The 22,179-nt window shown below is 37.8% G+C and overlaps 3 protein-coding genes across 8 annotated transcripts in view; 2 read left to right on the top strand and 1 right to left on the bottom strand.

Moving 5' to 3' along the window:
• The window catches only part of LOC124221122 (rRNA 2'-O-methyltransferase fibrillarin-like), a 292,337-nt gene that overhangs the window by 92,910 nt on the left and 177,248 nt on the right, over positions 1-22,179 (top strand). The window contains exons 5-6 of the mRNA XM_069137448.1: positions 15,234-15,317; positions 15,557-15,588. Coding sequence (XP_068993549.1) covers positions 15,234-15,317; positions 15,557-15,588 — 116 coding nt within the window. The remainder of the gene's footprint in view (positions 1-15,233; positions 15,318-15,556; positions 15,589-22,179) is intronic.
• Positions 3,276-8,355, bottom strand: LOC124222148 (uncharacterized). 5 transcript variants are annotated; one of them, XM_046632803.2, is made up of 5 exons: positions 8,080-8,355; positions 7,047-7,172; positions 6,269-6,541; positions 5,403-5,689; positions 3,282-4,582 (listed from the first exon to the last, which is right to left on the bottom strand). In XM_046632803.2, exons 3-5 carry the CDS (start codon positions 6,423-6,425, stop codon positions 4,454-4,456), a joined length of 573 nt encoding a protein of 190 aa, XP_046488759.1. In that variant the 5' UTR covers positions 6,426-6,541; positions 7,047-7,172; positions 8,080-8,355; the 3' UTR covers positions 3,282-4,453. The 5 variants fall into 5 exon arrangements, with proteins under 5 accessions (XP_046488763.1, XP_046488759.1, XP_046488758.1 ...); XM_046632802.2 differs by lacking the exon at positions 7,047-7,172; XM_046632806.2 differs by lacking the exons at positions 7,047-7,172; positions 8,080-8,355 and adding an exon at positions 8,036-8,049.
• On the top strand, positions 7,982-12,298 carry LOC124222141 (uncharacterized). 2 transcript variants are annotated; one of them, XM_046632790.2, is made up of 5 exons: positions 7,982-8,319; positions 8,430-8,708; positions 9,134-9,405; positions 9,885-10,031; positions 11,618-12,298. In XM_046632790.2, exons 2-5 carry the CDS (start codon positions 8,630-8,632, stop codon positions 11,885-11,887), a joined length of 768 nt encoding a protein of 255 aa, XP_046488746.1. In that variant the 5' UTR covers positions 7,982-8,319; positions 8,430-8,629; the 3' UTR covers positions 11,888-12,298. The 2 variants fall into 2 exon arrangements, with proteins under 2 accessions (XP_046488746.1, XP_068993304.1); XM_069137203.1 differs by having other exon boundaries at positions 7,982-8,486; positions 8,574-8,708.

The following is a 22,179-nucleotide window of genomic DNA, read 5'->3' as shown; positions in this document are numbered from 1 at the left end:
AGAACTTCAACTTGAACTGCCATGACTTCGCTACTTTGCCGAAACAGATACACATCTTCAAAGGAATCCTATTTTTCGGCTGACGAACGATTATATCGTTATTTCTTGTTCATTAATTATCAATAATGATGCAACATATTCTTAACCGAAAACGTCTAGAAGACTTGAGGATCTTTTTTTTTCGTCACCGAATAGCAAGAAAGCTTCATCAGCCAAAAGCTGATACAATGTAGTTCTATGATGATTATTAAATTTGATTATTAACAATGATTAAATTCTTTCTATTGTTTCAAACTTCCAATACTTGCGATTTCACGTACGGATACCTTTAGGATCTTAGTATTTTAATAGTATCTACTTATGCATAAAATATCGTTAAGGTAAGTATTCGTAAAATGCATTTTTACACTAATCATCCCCCCATAGCCTTTGTACGAAATTTACAATGTACAATGATATCTTTCACGTCCAATAAATTAACGAATATCTACGATCATTTTGCAATATTCTCCTGAATTTGAAAGATGAAAGCGAAATAATGGTGTCTTGAGAAGAGGTGATAAAAAAAAAAAAAACAAGAAGAAACCGATAAAAAGATAAAATTGTTAGATCGGAGCGGATTTCCGTCACAAAAACTACGTAACAACGATTCAAGAAACGCAACTAACGTTGCTCGTTCTGAATTCTATTAAAACAGTCATATTCCCTCAAACGAACGAATTATTTGAAAATTGCGATGGTAAAAACTAATTACTAAAAATTTCTGTGATCAATTGATGAGGTCAGCATATCAGAGCTCAATTTGATGTCGAACCATTTTTTGAGAATTCATTTGCAAACGTCAAAATGAGTCAAAATGAGTTTCGGTGTTAAAAAATCGTAGAATAATGCTAGTTCTATAACGCTACACATTACAATGATTGGGATTTTTCATATTCAAATATACGTTTGTTTTACATTTCTTTTTCAGTATTCACGCAGGATATCACTGAAATTTCATTTAATTTTATTGGCTTCATTCGCGCTTTTGATCTTTTGCTGCAACGTTTTTCTATCGGACTGTGCTGTTGATATATTTTCGAAGCATCACAGTTACGCGTTTTCCAAGAACTAGGCATCGCGGATCATAAAATCGAGACCGAAGAGAACATATAAAAAAAGTGTTGGATAGAAATTGAATGGAAATATCACACGACGCGTAGAATTACATTATATTCACATGCAAACAGTAAAATAGAAACAGTAAAAAAAAAAAAAAAACTCGAACGTGTTGATAACTTTACGAAAGATTTTACATGGCAAAAAAACTAATTGCCAGTAAATTCTAATCAAATGAGAATCGTTACAATAATAATTTAAACATCGATAGATTACAAATGAATTCGGTATTCAGTGTAACTATAATTGTCAGTATTCCATTTTCTGGTTTAATGCGACGTTAAATCTGTTCGTTTAGTTGTTAAAATTTTTTCAACCAAGCACGATCTTGAGATGAATTTATTTCATACAGATATTCCAGGTAAAGGTAAAAAAAACGAAAAGGCATTTTCATTCATCGCCCATGATTATATAATTTTCGGTTAAGGTGAAAAATGAATAAATTATACCGTCATCGACTATACCAGCATAACCACAACCAGAAATTACTCTCCACGCAGGGCGTCTTACAGAAAGCACAGGGCTAAGACGCGTGTTTAACGGTTAATTATATCAATTCGGTCTCAACTTAGGGATGCGTAAGCTGCAGCAGAGACGTGGTCGTAATTGCTCTATAAAACACCGGGCTGACTCGAGCTGTGTTAAGGGAAAAACGTACGTACGTACGGTATGTATAATATACAGATACGTATGCGCACGTGTGTACGACGAAAGAGGATGATTATATCTCTTGAAGCCATATGGTTATCTTTGTATACCGGGACGTAGCATTCGGTATATATACACCGAGTTAAATGTTTATTTGGACAGCCATGTTTGAAGCGGGTTCCTCCGCCCCCACGCTCGCTTATCCCGAATAATATGTACACAACTTCGTACCTCTATTCGATTTTATTAGGTTTTGAGATTTTCGATACCTAGCCTGGCCGCTCCGTCGAAGAAGAAGGTGTGAAAATAACGCGGCTTTACTTCCGCTTCTTCGCTATCGCTGTCTTCCCAAATTTATTATTCGATGATTAACAATTCGAGCCTCGTAATCATTATTTGTACCGTTGATGTACTCGAAACCCGACTATAACACTTTGTGCCCGTTTTGCCAACAATGATTTATTTCCACTTTGACTAGAACATGCTGTCGATTCATGTATCGGAACTATGGTACTGTGGATAAATTGTTTTTCACATTTCTTTTTTTTTTTTTTTTTTTTTTTTTTACAAATCGACTACAGTTTAGCTTCCGTGATCTCATTCTAAGTTTTACTAAGAAGTGCAAAAAATAGTGGAAAATACTCCGCAGTCATGTCTCGAAGTCACGATGAATATATTTCATCTGACATGCTTAATTTTTTTGCATTAAGTATTTATGCATTTGTCAAATTCGATACGCCACAGGTTTCGTCGCAATAAAATAATACATTCAATTATAACCCTTTTATAAATTAGAAATGAATAATATAATGAAAGAAAAACTACACGCATCATTTTTATGATCTATTCAAACGTATATTAGCTAGAATCTGAATTAATATTCAAGATAAATTATTTAGTTATCATTATTATTACTACTTTTATTCTATTCATGAGAACGAGGCTTACTTGTATTTCACCTCATAAACGAGTCTTGATGAAGTTGATGAACGGCGATGTAATAATTGAAATAAGTCAGTGGTATATATAGAGAATTCTATGCGTATTTGACCAACTTCTGACCTTCTACATTTCTGATTTCGTTTAAAAAAATTTCTAAAATTGTCCTAACTCTGAAACAGTACCCTGATTTTTTCGGATTTTTAATTCAACTGCTTAATTATTTATGAATATTTAAAGTAATTTTGAAAAGGACCTCATTCAGAATTCTCAAAGAATTCTCAGAAGCTGTATTTTCTGCTTGAAACATTTCCAGACCAGCCCCACAATGGGCTGACTTTTTCCCATTTTTTTCAGCAGTTTCAATTTTTTCTCCTAAAACTAGCTAAAACATTGTTTAAACGTCTTAAAAATTTGCGAAAAATTCTCAAAACTTCTATCTTTCACTTAGAACATCTGTAGACCGGTTCCATAATGCAACGATTTTTGTCTATTTTTTTGGCACATTCAACTTTTTCTTATCCACTTCATAATGAAACCAGTCCGGAAATATTCTAAGTGAAAAATAGAAAAATAAAGAATTTTTCTCAGTAATTCTCAGTCCATTTAAACAACGTTTCGATCGATCAAAAAAATTGAAATTGCTTAAAAAAAAGCCCATAGTGGGCCTCGTCTTGCAATGTTTGGAAAAGAAAATATAATTTTCCAGAATTTTGTGAGAATATCAAAAGAGATCCTTTTCAAAATCACTCTCAATATTTATAAATAAGTAACCAGTTGAATAAAAAATCTGAAAAAATGTGCGGTACTATTTCAGAGTTGGGAGAAGGGCAGAAAAAATGTTTCAACAAAATCAAAAACGGTGAGGGTCAGACTTTGGTTGGGTTCGCATGGAATCCCGTTCCACTCGTCAACATGTGAGTAACTATCGTTATACGAAGGACCGAGTTGCGACACTGAAAGACTCAATATTCATAAAAAGTGCTCGTGCGAGCGTAGCAGTGCTTATATTAATTAAATATGAATTCCTGAACACGTTGGACCACCAGTCGTGCACTGCGGGGAGTTCCCACTTCGAAATAAACCAGGTGTTGAACGTATATAGATATTCGTGGTAAATATCTGTAAACCAGCAAGCCAGGTATACATCTCCATAGTCGATGTGATGTAACTTATGGGATTCGAGTAATGGGGAAACGTATTCGGTATTATGATCGCCTCGTCTTGTTAGAAGATTTCATTTCATTTTTTCTAACGTGACGTATAAAAAGGTATTTTTGAAGGGCATTTTTCATTAGATATCAGCGCGTTTAACACACGGAAATAAAGATTCCGTCAAAGTTATTCTACGATATTTTCTGTTGTAGCTTGTTCCAATCGATTCCGGATGTGATTCTGTAAACCTTTTTATAACGTCCAGCAGCTCAAAAAGCTTTGAATCAACATTTCGTTTAAAATCCTCAAGAGGAATTCCATCTACTTTATGATACGGAAAAATTTCACAGTATATTCTGTTGGAGATTATTTGGTATAACTATTTTTTATCATGAAAAATTTATTCAGACGAAATTTTTATTAACGCTGCAATACGATTGCCTAGAACTAAATGTTTCCGTGTCACATTGACTACGAATATTGGTTTCTAATAGTAATTGACGATTGAAAAATGTAATAATAAAACGTACACTCGTGAAATGAAATACATGGTTCAATTATACAGCGCGTAGCCTTCCGACAGCATAATCATCCCTTCGTACAATCTTTCGGTGTTGAAATCATTCTCCATCGGATCTTGAAAAGCTGATCTCTTGGGCCGTTTCACCGCAGTTTGCAGTCCCTGGAACAAAATACTGAAATTAAAAACAGAATCGATACATCGATGCTTCCATTCAAATTGGTTTTAAATTGTCAAAAATTATATTACGTTCTACTTGACGGTAGCTCAATCTATCTTGATGACTATTTTCTGCAAAAATATTGGAATAGATCCTCTTTTTTCGGTAATCAATTCAATGTCTTCGTTCGTTCGTCACAATCAATATCGAAACAATGTTGTGAAACTGTATGTAAACAAAAGCGATTGGGGGAATTCATAGGAAACAGTCTTCTGTAAAAAATGATAGTGGAGATGCAGTAAAAATGAAACAAGCCGATATAAATTAAAAATGGGAAAACAGTGGGTTACGCCCTTTTGGTTTTTGCCCCTCGACAGAAGGCTGGTGCTTTCTGTTTTTTTATTTCTCAAGGGATTTTCATAGCTGCCCTGGTTAAAATTATTTCTAGGATTTTCTGCGAATTTTTAAATAAATTGGAACACTTCGTGCAGTTTTGTACAAGAAATTGTTTTCGCACAAAATTGTAAACATCCATAGTTTCTCATAAAAACTTGTATTTTCGTGACGATTTGCATTGTTTCAGTAAAAAAATCTACAAAACACTCCAATTTTTAATGAAAATTAACAATTATTGATGAAAAACAAGGCATATTTACAATTTTACAATTTCTGTCAAAATTTGTAGTAATAGAAATTTTCACCAGGGTGACGATTATAATAATTCCATAAATAGGTGCTCGGTGTCACAATCTCTTCGTAAAATCAGATAACAGAATGAATTTTTAACCAGCCATCCTCAATTAAAATCGAGCTTGATTGTACCTGCAGAAATATAACGTTTCCTTGCTGGGCGACTGCGGCATTTCTCCTTATGGCAGTGATGATAAGAGTCAAAAGGTACCCTCCGAACGCGAAGAAGGACAGGGCAGTGATAGCCAGCTGGAAGAACTTGGATATTTTCGAGTTTTTACTCCACCCGTCTTGCCAGTAGTCGTCGTGACGTCGAACACTTTTTGAATACGGCCTCGTAAGAGGGAGCGCAACTGGCAGAATCGACGAGGAGCGTTCAAAATCGGTTTGCAGAGTCACGTTGTCCTCCTGCGACTGGTCTGAAACGCAACGAGTGATTTATGACGATTGGGACCCGTTGGGCAGACCCAATTTTTATTCAGAAATCAAAAGTTAAGAAACGAGAAGAATCCGTTTGAAAAATCCCCGGCAATGTTGTTTGCGTCAATAATAATTAACACGACTGAAACAATACACCCGCTATATGCATTGGAATCGCACAAGCTATGTATTTGTGTGACGTCAACAATTTGAGAAATGATTTGTCAATCAGAACGATCAAAATAATTAAACTCTGGCGTTTTGTGCGAGCTCAGTTTGCTCGCTGGTCTGATTTGTTAACAGACTGTTCACTAAAAATATGCAATAAGATCATCGAAATTCATTCATTTATGTTTGATGAATTGTCGGGAAAAAACTTGATCCCACACACTCTGAGGTCTATCTAAAAATGACGTGAGATAAGTGAAAATTAAACATAACATTTAATTTTCAGGATGATTACGATGACTTTCTTTCTTTGAATAGAAGGTTGAAATGTTGAAAACGGGTATAATTGTTCATATGCCTGCAAGATTGCACCAATCCCATTACGCCAAAAGAATAATAGAGAAACGAACCCTGGTCGATGGTGAACACTGATTTCATGTGGATCAATTTATCCATCGGCAGCTGACTCAGGCTTCGAACCTCGTTAAAGAATAGTTCTAAACCAACATCCGCCGTGGCCAAGGCACTCACCGCGCACCCAATTAGTATAAACAGTTTATTCCACATCGCTTATCACTTCTCTGATTTTTTTTTTTTTTTTTCTTCTTGGGCAATCGGAGTTCAATCAGCGACCGGTCTCGATTTATTTTCTGTAATTAGTTCACGAGCTTTCCTGCACGAGACTAAAACAGATTTGTACAGATTACATGGATCGTATCGAATTTTTATCAAGTTCCAATAGAATATTGATATCAGGTAGGATGTAAAACCCAGTGTTGTTGTTGTTGTGGTAAACAATATACAATGAAATCTCGAAATTCTGTTATCGGTAGAAAAAATCTGCCCACACTTTAACCGACTTAAACTGTGACATCGGTAAGATGAACGTTTGAATTTTAATGATATAATATAGTTGTAGATCAGGAAAATTCTAGGATTTTTACAATCTATATCCAATAGTGTAGACAATGAATAAAGAAGTCTTAGATGGGCACCAGCGTAAAACTCAATTGTAGCGGTATGCAGACCGCGACTTTGAAGCGAGGAGCTTAACTGTTAAATTCCAACTTGAAACGAGCGAAGTCGCAGATAGAATATGCATGCTCGGCAAAGCACGAAACAAGTAGACCAGGTAGACTGAAAAGAGACGAATACTGACGCGTGACGATGAGGTGATTACGTAATTACCCCTTGTGACTCCGTTAAAAATGAATCCCTGGCGGCGTATTTGCGTAGGACAAAAATTGTCCAATGGTAATAATGTCAACTTAGGCGGTCTGCTTTGAGAAAAATTTAACCGCACTTTTTCAGAACCTGCAATGCCAATTTTCGAAGAATACTTGAGTTTTGATAAAGCAATAGCTATTGTCACTCGGAAATTTCAAATTTGGACCGAACCGGTCAGATTATTGATCCGTAATCAAAGCGTGATCGCACTAGTGCTTCGTGATGTTAATTTTAAAAACATGTTAACCATCTAATTACATAAATCTAATCCATCACTTCTCATCTTATTCGAATGTGAATCATTTTTTTTTTTCACTAATCGCTTGCAGTGGATTCTTTCTTCGGCCACTAGACTTTACAATCACCGAAACGTTCTTTGCTAAATTTATATCTACGTGCAAAAACCTATAGACGCAAATCAAAATTCCTCTCAGGCGACTTTTGTAGAATAAGCCCACAGCGTACATAGAAAGTAAACAATCCAAGTTACGGAAGAAAACGGTTTCGGAAATCTTAAAAAAAAAAACAACAAAATAATAATAATATTTATGTTACATCTGAACGTTCTTTGTACCAATTTACTGTTTTTGATTTTCATATACGAGGGGATAGATTTCTTAAATAAAATCTAAACTCGGTCAGTTTTAGTTTCACGAGTCAAACCCTGGATTCATTATTTTTGTAATGCAGCAATTTCTTTCCGACCTGTACGACCGATGCATCGTTAACTCGAAGCTACAAACAGCGCGATCACGAGGTGTGTACTTGAAATCGAAAGAGGACGGGAATTGGGCGCAAGGCTACGCATCTGAAGCATAACTTATTCTTGGCTCGACTAAGAAAACGGCGGGCACTGAGTACAACAATCCGTGTATTCGTTCTCAGTGTGTATTTTATTGTTAGCAAAACGCAATCCCGTCCAAGCGATTCAAACGTAGGTTGCAACCCACGCGACAAAGATCAGTGATTTCGAAGTGATTTGCTTCTGACAAACCTTTCGTTACACTTAAAAAAAAACTATCACTCCCTGATAGATTCGACAATTTCATGTCCTTTCGATAAAATAAGCACCAACAAAAAACCAAGAAAATCACACATCATCTGGCGAGGTTATTCTTTTTAAACTGCGTATAAATTCACGTCCGTGTTCCGAAGGGTCTGAATACACTGTGTAGGTACATGGGAATTAGGTAAAATTAGCTACAGGTTCACATCTGTTAGAAAGAAGTTAGCGGTGAGTATGATTGTTACGTGACTATCAGCGTGAAACTCAATTTCCGCGGTGTGTAGACCGCGACTTAGAGGCGAGAATTGTTTAACTGTTAAACTATGTCTCGAAACAAGTTACGAGAAACTGGAGACGACACGCATGCTCGTTAATTCGCGAAGGAAGTAGACCAGGTAAAATGGACAAAGGTGGATACCGCATGATAATCACGACGCGCGATAATGAGGTGATGTTGTAATCGTCACTCGTGATTCCGTTAGCAGTGAAGACCCGGAGGTGAAAACTGCAGTATCGAACAAATTGTCTTGTCGCGAGGATGTCGACAAATGCGATGCTTCTCCTTGGCCTCGGTCTTCTGTCTTTTGCCCACACTTATGCAGCAGTGCAACGTCCAGGTGAGTGGACAACAATTTTTTGCAGAGCCCACACGTGGAGAGAAATTTCGAATCGTGGTTCACACTTCACAGCACTCAACTACATGCGTTCATTATTAATAATTACCGAAAATTTTGTCAATCTAGGTAGAGAGTAAAAATGAGTTTTACGGTAGACGGCTATAAAAAATTGAATATGTTCTACTGCACTTTTAGATTATTGTTATTTGTACGATATTTTCTTGTAACTATTGTGATGGTCTGATGTTGATGCAACAACAAATTGAAGGTCTTATTGAATTTAAGTTGCGGTATAATACAACTATAGTCACATTTTGCTCGAACTTTCTAGTAACTATACAATTGAATTTTTTCCTAGTGTGTAATCATAGCGAGCAGTCGAGTCACCGTAAAATGAGCAAGTAAGAACGTTGGGCACTTTTCAGGGGTTTTGGATACGATTAAATCGGGTTTGGAATATGCTAGCAGCTACATTGACATTGCTAAGGATATAGCTGACCTTGTCGCTACAAGCTTGGGACACGAGAAACGAAATCGTGGTGATAATGGAAGTGATCAACCCAGCGAGAACTTTGCTGGAAAGAAAAAATATTTTGGAAACCAGGGTCTGGTGGCTGCTTTTTTCAAGCTTCTTGGTCTTGATCCGACCAAGATCAACGCCATCGCCGTTAACAGCGCAATCTTTCTGGCTCAAATGGTTCGTTTCGTTCTGGATATTTTCGGGCAGTTAGTCTTCTTCTTTTAAAGCACTTGCTGATTGGTTTTTTTTTTGTTCGTGTCCGGTAAAGAATACACAAGTCAATACGTGCCGGAGGTTGTAGATCTTAAAGATACCTGAAATGTAGATTTGGAAAGAAAGGTTTTGTAAACCTTCTGAAGGTTCTAAATAGTTAAAATTCCGAATCATTCAATGTTCAAAAAACACATGCAGCCTCACTCCGCGTGAATGCCTTACATAAATTATTCGTCGTCAATTTGAATCATCGGGAATTTCTACCCTGTGAAAATTCGAATCGGTCAAAACTATGTAAAGTTGGGAATTCCAACGCGCGTTCAAAATTTTAATTCAGATCAAGATCAGGAACTGATGCAAACTTGAGACGACATCTTTTTTTCTGACCATTTCGTGATCATCTGGTGAATAATTGTTCAAACAATACAACGTGGGCCTCGCAGATTAGTACTGCCTTCAACTTGAAGTCAAAACTCGATCGATCGAGAGGAATGGACTTGAAATTAGAAGAGGATCAAGATCCACTGACAGAGGATGGTAATTGGATCCGAGGTCCGATGCGGCTTATTCTTGATTCGACGAACGAAAGGGTGAGCATTGTATAGTTTGTGTACTTGTGGACGAATCCACCACAAGGAGTCGGCCGCTCAAGCAATCATTGTGTCACCCCTTATGGCAGTCAATTTGTAATCATTGTAATCGCGCTGAAATCATGAAAACTTCTGCAATCTAGAAATAATTTTTTAGTAATGTATTCATTTGCCATCGTATAGTAGTCATTGTGATTACAGTAATCATGAAATCTTTAAAACTTTGACCTTAATTATACGAAATTTGAAAGTCATACCAGTCAGATAGAGTCGTATTCGTTGTTCGTCAGCAAAATGATATCACGTAATGTCACGTAACTTGTCTATAGTCATACGTGTATAGTCAAATTGTAATACTTAAAACAGGAAACCTTTCGGTAATCATAAAAGTTTTATGCGATCTCTGTAGTCTGCAATCACTGTGTCACTTTCTGAGCGGCTGACCCCTCGATTCGCTGACTTTTGGCCAGTTCTTTAGGATCCAACTTTCGAACTGATTGAAAAGTTGTGTTCATACTCCTTGAACACCCTCGATCTACAGATCATCTTTAAATCATTTGTTTCGTGAACTGTTCTTATCACTACCATATGTACTACAACATTGCATCATCAACTTTGGTCTCGGACTTGAGTATCTTTTGAAAATAATGCCTCTTCCCAGATTTTATCATCGCCTTTATTTTTATTTTTTTGACGTGCTTTCACTTACGATTAGTTCACTCCGAGGACCCTTTTAATCGATATTTTGACTTCACGAGTGACCTTTCGTAACAATGGTGTCATAAGTGCGATCTTTCACTGACGAATTTTGATTAAAATTGCATTCAAAAATATGCAACAATAATTTTAATAGCAACAGATCTTAACAAAAGTATTTCGAAGCCTACAGAGTCTCGTAAAACGGGTACTAGAAGTCAAGACTATAGAACGATCCCGACTCCAGGACGAAGGATCTCTCGGACTACAGAAACTTTTTTTTTTTCAAACCATCACCCGAGGTCTGATGTCATTCAACAGGGAAGTAACATTTTCCCAGTTTTTCGTCGAATAAAGCTGATATTCTCTTCAATGGGATCATATTAAAATTCAATTCACGGTCAATTCACGGTCGGGTCAAAAACTTGATGGCTTCATTCGGAATGCCCCATATTTGAGATGGGGAAAGGTCGAAAAAATCTGTGTTTTTTTAGTCCCTGAGGATCTACTTTCAAGGGGATTCATTTTAAGGCCTGAAATTTTTTTGATTTTCATATTATGTAATGTACACTATGATATGCTATCCAAGTTACAGTCAAATCGAAAATTTCAACCTAAAAAACTGGCCGGAAGTTGGTGGATCCGCCCATATAATTAGTTTGATGTTCTTGAATTTACCTGTCTTACTTGAAAACGAAAACGGCAATACAGAGTTTGAATTCTGTCGATTAGTGAAAAGGAAGTGTCAAGGAAATGTAAATTAGCATAAATAAGTATGCATAAAATATGACATTATTCCAAATTACATTCCCGTCACAGTTCCTTGGCTATTCCGCATGCTCCATTTTCGTTCGATGACGAAGTCAAGTCATCCGTATCCAATCTTCCAGATCCAACGTCTCGTCGCCCAAGCTAAGGACGAAAACTTGCCAAAGCACCTCGTCGATCGCATAGACGGACTTGACACGGATTGTGTTCGTCTTTTCGTCTGCAAGGCTGCGCCGGTTATTTGGGCTGCCCAAAATTCCCTGCGTGGAAAAGGAAACGGAAGTAAGAAATGGGACATGACTTCGTGGCTCCCTTCCAGACTAGAGTTTCAGGAAAATGGAGACAAGTGCGAAGAAAATCACACAGCTTGTCGATTGTTCCCAGAATCGTAGGTTTTTTACACGCTACACGTCGCCCAGGAACATTGTATTGTGTATTGTACATGGAATGAGAAATATATGTATATATATAGATCCGCTCTTTAACGGTTAACGGTCAAGTTAACGATGTATGGTATTTCTGAATATATCTCAAACTCTGGATATTTTTAAGCGATGTGAATACGTAGAATTTTATGATTGCTCAATTTCAGTTTAGTGAATTCGCTGTTTCCTGCAGGCAGTTTACGAGGATGGAATATTGCATCATCGTTGGTTTTTTATAAATATTCACATTAACAGATGAAAATGTAAGTTTAAGACAAATGCATAAAATATCCAAAAATCTGGATACGGCTTTTAAAGATTGAAACGAAAACTGGTCCGTTGCTTAAGGAGGGACTCTAAGGTGGAGGTTGTTTTTTCACCTCATTTTCTAGAATTTTTTTTCTCAAAATCTTTAACGAGTTTGGGATTCGGGTTTTCGTGGTCAATAATATAGAATTTGGACTATCTTTCGGAATTTTTTTTTTCACAATATTACGAAATCGCGACTGCAGACATAATAGCATAGAAGTGTCTATGGTCCAAGCTATAATCATGTCGATATTTCAGAAATTCGGAATTTCACATAACTTTAAAGTCGAAGTATCACTTTTTCACAAAGTTTTTACTACATTCTTATCCCGTAAACGTTAACCGAAGAACATAAAGACAGATACCCCTGGGTGAATTCTTGTGACCAGTTTTCGGCGGGCAAGTGGGCCCAGGCGGGCCTGGGAGCGTAGGAGGGTTCTGCTCTATCGACTCTACCTAACGGGCTCGCACCGACATTCGTAGCAGCCAAAGAAGTGTCGGTATAAAAACTTGAGATTCAGTCGGGACAACGTAAGTACCTAAGACTACTTGTCAACTGCGACTTAGAAATGTCGATCAGCTCGATCATTCCCGTGAGAAGGAGCGTTACCGCGTCCACCGCCAACCACCCTCAACTACCTCCGAGCACCTCCAACCACCGTCAACCGCCTCCGACCACCTTCGTCCTCCACGTCCACCTGGTCCCCCTCCTCCTCCTCCTCCACTCCCTCGTCGTCCTCGACTACCTCCGAACACCTTCAACCACTTCCAAACACCTCCTATCACCTCACAACACCTCCTACTATCTCCGTCCACCTCCTACCACCCCTAACCACCTACTATTTCCTACTATTTCCGAACACCTCCAACCACCCCTTTACACCTCCGACCACCTTCTACCACCGCCAAACTCCTCCTACCACTTCCTACCATTTCCGAACACCTCCAACCATCTCCGACCACCTTAGTCCTCCTCAACCACCTCCCCCCCCCCCCGTCGTCTTCCATCTTGTCCTCGTCCTCATCGATCTCCTCCGATCACGGCAAACCACCTGCAAACACCTCCTACGTTGACTGAAGAATATAAAGACAGTTGCTCTAATGGGTTTTGGCGTGAAAACCGAAAATAGTCGTGCGCTTGCGCCCCCTGAGATGTTCCAACGAGAAAGTTGAGAACTTATTGCAGAACATCAGAGAGTTACCGATTTCGCCATGATGCTGGCTGCATTCGCCTTCCGAGTAACACAGTCTTCGCAATAGTAAGCCCAAGCTAGTACTTAGCCCGTGTGTATTGACCGACCTGTCGGCGATGAAAGAGATTAATGGAAATAAATTTCTTCCAAAATTGGTGGCAAGACAGTGATTCAATTGAAGTATGGGTACCCGAGAGAAGAGTGTATAAATAGATCAAACATAATAATAGATCAGATATAATAATGATGCAGAGACCGAAAAGTATATAGTTATATGCGGTCGACGTACGATATCAATATATATGATCCATTTACGATGAATACGTGATGCATACTGTAAGTATTGTACTTTTCCAGAACACAAACTACATTCCCTTCAACAATACGTCTATGATATGAAAATAGAAGAATTATTCATTTCGAAATGAGATTCTATTCGACGCGCGCTCGATGTATTCCGTAACATCGATATTCATAATTATTCCAACAATTTTTTTTTTGCTCTCTCGATCTTAAGTTTTTGTAAGCACAGAATCGAAACGCTGTTTCAGCTAGTCGCAAGTGAAGTATCTACGTTGGGTACAGAAGCAGAATTGTTTTTCGAAAAGTGTCCGTCTGGAAAAAAATTCAGAGTAACTGTAATACATCACGGATGCGCTAATTTTGATCGAGACGAAATGGATGCTCCGTATATGAGAGTGTTTAACGCAGTGTCCTGATTTACAGACCTGAAAAGGTGATTGTCGGCGACTCTTTTTTTTTTTAATGGGAAGAGATAAAACGAAGCTTCTTGAAACCTAAAGTGTATTTTAACACACAATTGCAAAGTGCAAGCAAAATTTTTTATCATCCAACTGTCGCAGAACGGCGGCGTTATTAGCTGACCCGTTAACTGAAGAATATACCCTTTAGTCAGCGGCTGACCATCGAAGGGCCTAGCCGCTTGAGTATGTAATCGGGAAGGAAGATAAAGTGCGTATTTCTTGTCTGGAATGTAAAGACATATCATATAATCATACATCATACATCATACATCGTACATCACACATCATATCATACATAGTATTGAAGTTCGAACCAAAGTTTGGATGTTCGGATGTTCAGAAAGTGACGTCATCCCAAATTTTTTTTCGTCTTGACGTCATCGATCTGAAATCAGCTAGCCGAATTCCTCAGTCTGGAGACAAACGCGCAGTAGAGCGGACGTAAGAGAATCGCGCTTCGCAGATTTCGAGTACCGTGTTCTTTACCTCCTAGATCCTGCGCTCCGAGTCCGCTTTCTCGTGCAACTCGAGTTCCAGGACAAGCGCTGCGTAGTTTCTATGCTCCAGGTCCGCTACCTGGTGAAACTCGACATCAGGGACATGCGGTCCAAAGTTCTGGCTGTCCACGTCCTTGACCTAGTGACTTTTGACCTTGAGGAGTAATTTTTCGTAGTTCTGACTGTCCTGGTTCTCCACCTGGTGGATTTTGACATCCAGGAAAAAGGAGGTATGACCCGAGGTGGACAAGGAGGAGGACGCGAAGGACGAGGAGAACAAGGTGGACAAGAAGACGAGGATTTGTGCTCGGTGAGTTCACGATTTTGACAATATTTAATGGCAATTGTAATTGTATTGTATTTGAAATTTTTCAAACTTGTCATGTTTACAATAAATTATTTCAATTCAGTTTTCGCGCAAGCACAAATTCAATAACTATAAATGTACTAATAAAATTTACTATATCCTTAATTAATCAATTAATTATACTCATCCTTACATAATATTTTTGATGTGTTCTTATACTGAAAATATTTATTACTATTCAAGGTATAACCCAAGGTGGTTGGCGGTGGTTGGAGGTGGCCGGAGGTGGACGAGGAGGAGGACGAGGAAGACGAGGATTTTTGCTAGGTGAGTTTATCATTTACATAATATTTAATGGCAATTGTAATATATTTCATCTAAAATTTTTCAAAATTGTCATGTTTGCAATAAATTATTTCGATCCATTTTTTGCGCAAGCACAAATTCAGTAGCTATAAATGCGCTGATAAAATTTATTATATTATTAATTAATTAATTATTTATACTCATCCGTACACAATATTTTTGATGTGTTCCTATACTGAGAATATTCATTACTATTCCAGGTATAACCCGAAGTGGTTGGCGGCGGTTGGAGGTGGTCAGAGGTGGTTGGAGGTGGTCGGAGGTGGACAAGGAGGAGGACGAGGAAGACGAGGAGAACAAGGTAGACGAGGATTTGTGCACAGTGAGTAAAACATTTTTATAATATTGGATAACAATTGTAATTATATTTCATCTAAAATATTTCAAACTTGTCATGTTTACAATGAACTATTTAAATTCATTTTTCGCGCAAGCACATATTCAGTAGCTTCAAATGCGCTGATAAAATTTATTACATATTAATTAATTAATTAATTAATTAATTAATTATATTGATCCTTACATAATATTTTTGATGTGTTCTCGTACTGAAAATATTTATTACTATTCCAGGTATAACCCGTGGTGGTTATCGGTGGTTGTTGGAGGTGGGCGGCGGTGGTTGAAGGTGGTCGGAGGCGGACGAGGAGGAGGACGAGGAAGACAAGGAGATGAAGGTGAACGAGGATTTGTGCTCGGTGAGTAAAATACTTTTATAATACTTGATGGCGATTGTAATTATATTTTATCTAAAATATCTCAAACTTGTCATGTTTATATTAAATTATTTCAATTCTTTTTGCGCGCAAGCACATATTCAGTTATTAATGTAGCTATCAATGCGCTAATAAAATTTATTAGAGTATTAATTAATTAATTGATTATATTAATCCTTACACAATATTTTTAATGTGTTCCTATACTGAGAATATTTATTACTATTCCAGGTATAACCCGAGGTGGTTGACGGTGGTTGGAGGTGATCGAGCTGGACGAGGTGGAGGACGAGGATTCGTGCTGGGTGAGTTTAACATTTTTATAATATTTGATGAAGTAAGATCAGCATCAGGAGTAGGAATAGGATTAGGACCAGTAGGCGGAGTAGGAGTACGATCAGGAATAGGATCAGGAGTGGGAGTAGGAGTAGGATCAGAAGTGGGATCAGGAGTAGGAGTAGGATCATGGGAAGATGTAGAAATAGGAGTAGAAGTAGGAGTAGTAGTAGGAATAGGACTCGGAGTGGGAATAGGAGTAGAAGTAGGAATAGTAGGAGTTAGAGTAGGATTAGGAGTAGGAGTAGCTGGAGTAGGAATAGGAATAGTCGTCGTGGTAGGAGTTGAAGTTGGAGTAGGAGTAGGAGTAGGCGGGGCGGGGGCATGGAGGGGAGGGGAGGGGCGGGAAGGGGATATTATCATATCAAGTTATCAGTAATAAGCAATTGCGGGTAAAATATTAGCTTACTTTTGTAAGTATTTATGAATGTACCTCTATGAATATTCATTGTTGGTATATGAGGTCTGGCAACGTACCTACTTTCTGTAAGAGATGTTGAAGATTTTCAACATAATTATGTTTCAGTTCTGTGCCCCACCTAGTGATCCACTAGTACATATCCTCCGACGTGACATCGCTGTGCTACGTATAAACAAGAAAAGATTTATTAAGATGTAGATTGCTCCTCTCTTCTTGCCATTGTGCTTTCAGCCATTGTTGTGCTGTGTGTTTAAAATTAAGGACAGTATATGTATAATATAGAATAACAGGTACAGCTACGAATATAGCACTACAATAAATTTTATAGAAATGAGCTCTCATTGAGATTTCTCTGTATTTATAACTCGACGCGAGAAGGCAAAAATCAATGTAATGCCATCTGTAAGGTAATTGGACTCGTATTTGCACTACGAAAACTCGTTGGGCATTTTGCTGTGAAGTTTGAAAAATTGTTGTACAAGAAATTAAATGACCAAAAAAATGGATAAAAAATATTATCTCCAATAGTGAATGTAGCTAATACAGCCTTAACCGTATATTGATTATGTTAATGATCTATTGTGACAAGATCGGAATTAGATAAGCTCTCTTAATACCCTTTTCTAGTCTATTAATTTATATCATGTATATGTAAATGTATATTTCTTCAGTTTATACAATCACTGCACTAGGATTACCCTTGCCACGTTTTATGTTGCGCTCGTGTAATTTGTATATTATTAACCTTACGTTTTACTCTATTTGCGTAAAGTTGTGAGTGTTTCTAATTTCTTGGCAATTATTTATGTACATGTATGTGTATATATGTATATGTATACTTACGCATGTGTATATACATATATATACACATGTTTAAGACTAGATTTTGACAATAAACACAGAGGTTTTAGTATATTCACATACGGATTTCTGTGTATAGATATACTTGAACTAAAATATCCTTATCTCTAATACGGAGTTCTTCGTAATTCGCATTTGTTTTTGTAACCCAATGTCCTACATACGATGGCAAAAATCTAGATCCAACTTAACTGAGTCTCAAAGCCCTGTTGACATAAAAGCAGCTAATTGATAGAAATTATAGTTTATAGTTTACACAGCCCATTGCATGATATTTCATTATAAATACAGATGTTTCAATGTATTTAGAAATAATTTATCAATTATACAGAGGTCATGTGCAAATAATAAATGAATTCGACCGCAGTTTGATGTATTCATTGAAGCTTTAACAATAAATTTAAGCTTTGTTACTTCTGTTATTTTATTATGGATAATCAAAAACATTTCCGACTATTCGTGCTGTGGAAGCATGGGGATTAAACGAAATGTAGCAAAGGATTAGAAACAGTGTATGTAGAGTACAGGTATTTTTCTAATAACGCAAACACGTGCCGCTAGCTTAGTTTTGACATATCTAGAATACCACCCCTTGCGAATCAGCTTTCCAGACAGAGATGAATGATGAATTTTAAGGACTGCATTATCGTTGTTGAATACTCTATGCCTGATGGCAAACGAAAATCTGTAACGATAAAATTGATGCACCGGATCATCGTCGACTTTAACTTATGAAATGTCCTACCATTTTCGAACACCTCCTACCTCCCCCTGCCACCTCCGACCATCAATGGCCACTTTCGATCACCCCCTATCACCTTCTGCCAGCGCCGACCACCTCCTACCATTTCCGAACACCTCCAACCATCCTATTTACCTATATTACTAGATTAGCTATGATATGAAAAAAGAAGAATTATTCATTTCGAAATGGGATTCTATTCGACGCGCGCTCGATGTATTCCATAACATTAGTATTCATAATTATTCCAACAACTTTTCATTTGCTCTCTCGATCTTGAATTTTCATAGGCATAGAATCGAAACGCTGTTTTCGCTGGTCGCAAGTGAAGTATCTGCGTTGGGTGGAGGAGCAGAATTTATTTTTCGAAAAGTATTCGGATGGAAAAAAATTCGGAGTAACTGTAATACATCACGGATGCGCTGATTTTGAACGAGATGAAATGGATGCTTCGTATATGAGACAGTATTTAACGCTGCGTAGTGATTTAAAGACCTAAAAAGGTGATAGGGAGAGAAAGAACGAAGCTTCTTAACACTTCGAGTGTATTTTAACACACATTTGGAAGATACGAACAAAATTTTTCATCATCCAACTGTCGCAGAACGGCAGCGTTATCAGCTGACCCGTTAACCGAAGGATATATCTTCAGTCAACGGCTGACCATCGAAGGGCCTGGCCGCTTGTGTCTGGAATCGGCAGGAGAGATAAAGTGTGTATTTCTTGTATGAAATGTGAAAACTAAAATCATTATACATCATATTATATCATCATACATCATACATCATACATCATACATCATACATCATACATCATACATCATACATCATACATCATCATACCTAGTATTACAGTTCGAAACCAAAGTTTGAATTTTCGGATGTTCGGAAAGTGACGTCACCAATCTAAAATCGGCTAGCCGAGTTCCTCAGTCGGGTAACAACCGCGCAGTAGAGCGGACGGTTGACAGTCGCGCTCCGCAAATTTCGAGTACCGGGTTCTCAACCTCCCGGATCTCGAGCTTCGGGTCCGCTACGCGGTGAAACTCGACTTCCAGGATAAGCGCTCCGTGGTTCCTGGTTCATGTTTACAATAAATTATTTCAATTCGTTTTTCGCGCAATCCCAAATTCAGTAGCTGTCGGTGCACTAATAAAATTTCTCGACTTCCAGGATAAGCGCTCCGTGGTTCCTGGTTCATGTTTACAATAAATTATTTCAATTCGTTTTTCGCGCAATCCCAAATTCAGTAGCTGTCGGTGCGCTAATAAAATTTCTCGACTTCCAGGATAAGCGCTCCGTGGTTCCTGGTTCATCTTTACAATAAATTATTTCAATTCGTTTTTCGCGCAATTCCAAATTCAGTAGCTGTCGGTGCGCTAATAAAATTTCTCGACTTCCAGGATAAGCGCTCCGTGGTTCCTGGTTCATGTTTACAATAAATTATTTCAATTCGTTTTTCGCGCAATCCCAAATTCAGTAGCTGTCGGTGCGCTAATAAAATTTCTCGACTTCCAGGATAAGCGCTCCGTGGTTCCTGGTTCATGTTTACAATAAATTATTTCAATTCGTTTTTCGCGCAATCCCAAATTCAGTAGCTGTCGGTGCGCTAATGAAATTTCTCGACTTCCAGGATAAGCGTTCCGTGGTTCCTGGTTCATCTTTACAATGAATTATTTTAATTCGTTTTTCGCGCAATCCCAAATTCAGTAGCTGTCGGTGCGCTAATAAAATTTCTCGACTTCCAGGATAAGCGCTCCGTGGTTCCTGGTTCATGTTTACAATAAATTATTTCAATTCGTTTTTCGCGCAATCCCAAATTCAGTAGCTGTCGGTGCGCTAATAAAATTTCTCGACTTCCAGGATAAGCGCTCCGTGGTTCCTGGTTCATGTTTACAATAAATTATTTCAATTCGTTTTTCGCGCAATCCCAAATTCAGTAGCTGTCGGTGCGCTAATGAAATTTCTCGACTTCCAGGATAAGCGTTCCGTGGTTCCTGGTTCATCTTTACAATGAATTATTTTAATTCGTTTTTCGCGCAATCCCAAATTCAGTAGCTGTCGGTGCGCTAATAAAATTTCTCGACTTCCAGGATAAGCGCTCCGTGGTTCCTGGTTCATGTTTACAATAAATTATTTCAATTCGTTTTTCGCGCAATCCCAAATTCAGTAGCTGTCGGTGCGCTAATAAAATTTCTCGACTTCCAGGATAAGCGCTCCGTGGTTCCTGGTTCATGTTTACAATAAATTATTTCAATTCGTTTTTCGCGCAATCCCAAATTCAGTAGCTGTCGGTGCGCTAATAAAATTTCTCGACTTCCAGGATAAGCGCTCCGTGGTTCCTGGTTCATGTTTACAATAAATTATTTCAATTCGTTTTTCGCGCAATCCCAAATTCAGTAGCTGTCGGTGCGCTAATGAAATTTCTCGACTTCCAGGATAAGCGTTCCGTGGTTCCTGGTTCATCTTTACAATGAATTATTTTAATTCGTTTTTCGCGCAATCCCAAATTCAGTAGCTGTCGGTGCGCTAATAAAATTTCTCGACTTCCAGGATAAGCGCTCCGTGGTTCCTGGTTCATGTTTACAATAAATTATTTCAATTCGTTTTTCGCGCAATCCCAAATTCAGTAGCTGTCGGTGCGCTAATAAAATTTCTCGACTTCCAGGATAAGCGCTCCGTGGTTCCTGGTTCATGTTTACAATAAATTATTTCAATTCGTTTTTCGCGCAATCCCAAATTCAGTAGCTGTCGGTGCGCTAATGAAATTTCTCGACTTCCAGGATAAGCGCTCCGTGGTTCCTGGTTCATGTTTACAATAAATTATTTCAATTCGTTTTTCGCGCAATCCCAAATTCAGTAGCTGTCGGTGCGCTATTAAAATTTCTATAACGTTACAATCTTCTCATAATCTTCATGGTCAAATATGTCGATAAAAAAATCATATTAAACCTTGCACGGTATTTTTGATTCGTTCTCATCCTGAAAATATTCATTAGCATTCGAGGTATAACTCGAGGTGGTTGGCGGTGGTCGTTGGGGGTCGTTAGGGGTGGTTGCGGGTAATCTCGGTGATTCAGGAGGAGGGGGACGAGGATTTGTGCTCGGTGAGTAAAACATTTTTATAATATTTCATGGCAATTGTAATTATATTTCATCTGAAATATTACAAACTTGTCACGTTTACAATAAATTATTTCAATTCATTTTTCGTGCAAGCACATATTTAGTAGCTATGAATAATCTTATACAATTTATTATATTATTAATTAATTATTTAATCAATTACTCAATTATATTAATCCTTACACAATATTTTCGATGTGTTCTTATACTGAAAATATTTATTACTATTCAAGGTATAACCTGAGGTGGTTGAAGGTGGTCGGAGGTGGACGAGGAGGAGGACGAGGAGGACGAGGATTTGTGCTGGGTGAGTAAAACACTTTTATAATATTTGATGGCAATTGTAATTATATTTCATCTGAAATATTACAAACTTGTCGCCTTTACAATAAATTATTTCAATTCATTTTTCGTGCAAGCACATATTCAGTAGCTATGAATAATCTTGTACAATTTATTATATTATTAATTAATTGATCAATTACATAAATCCTTACACAATTTTTTTGATGTGTTCCTATACTAAAAATATTCGTTACTATTCCAGGTATTACCCGAGGTGGTCGGAGGTGGACGAGGAGGAGGACGAGCTGGACGAGGAGGAGGACGAGGTGGACGAGGA

The sequence above is a fragment of the Neodiprion pinetum genome, chromosome 6, assembly GCF_021155775.2.
Source record: "Neodiprion pinetum isolate iyNeoPine1 chromosome 6, iyNeoPine1.2, whole genome shotgun sequence".
Taxonomy (NCBI): domain Eukaryota; kingdom Metazoa; phylum Arthropoda; class Insecta; order Hymenoptera; family Diprionidae; genus Neodiprion; species Neodiprion pinetum.
This window is presented reverse-complemented; position numbering and strand designations above follow the sequence as displayed.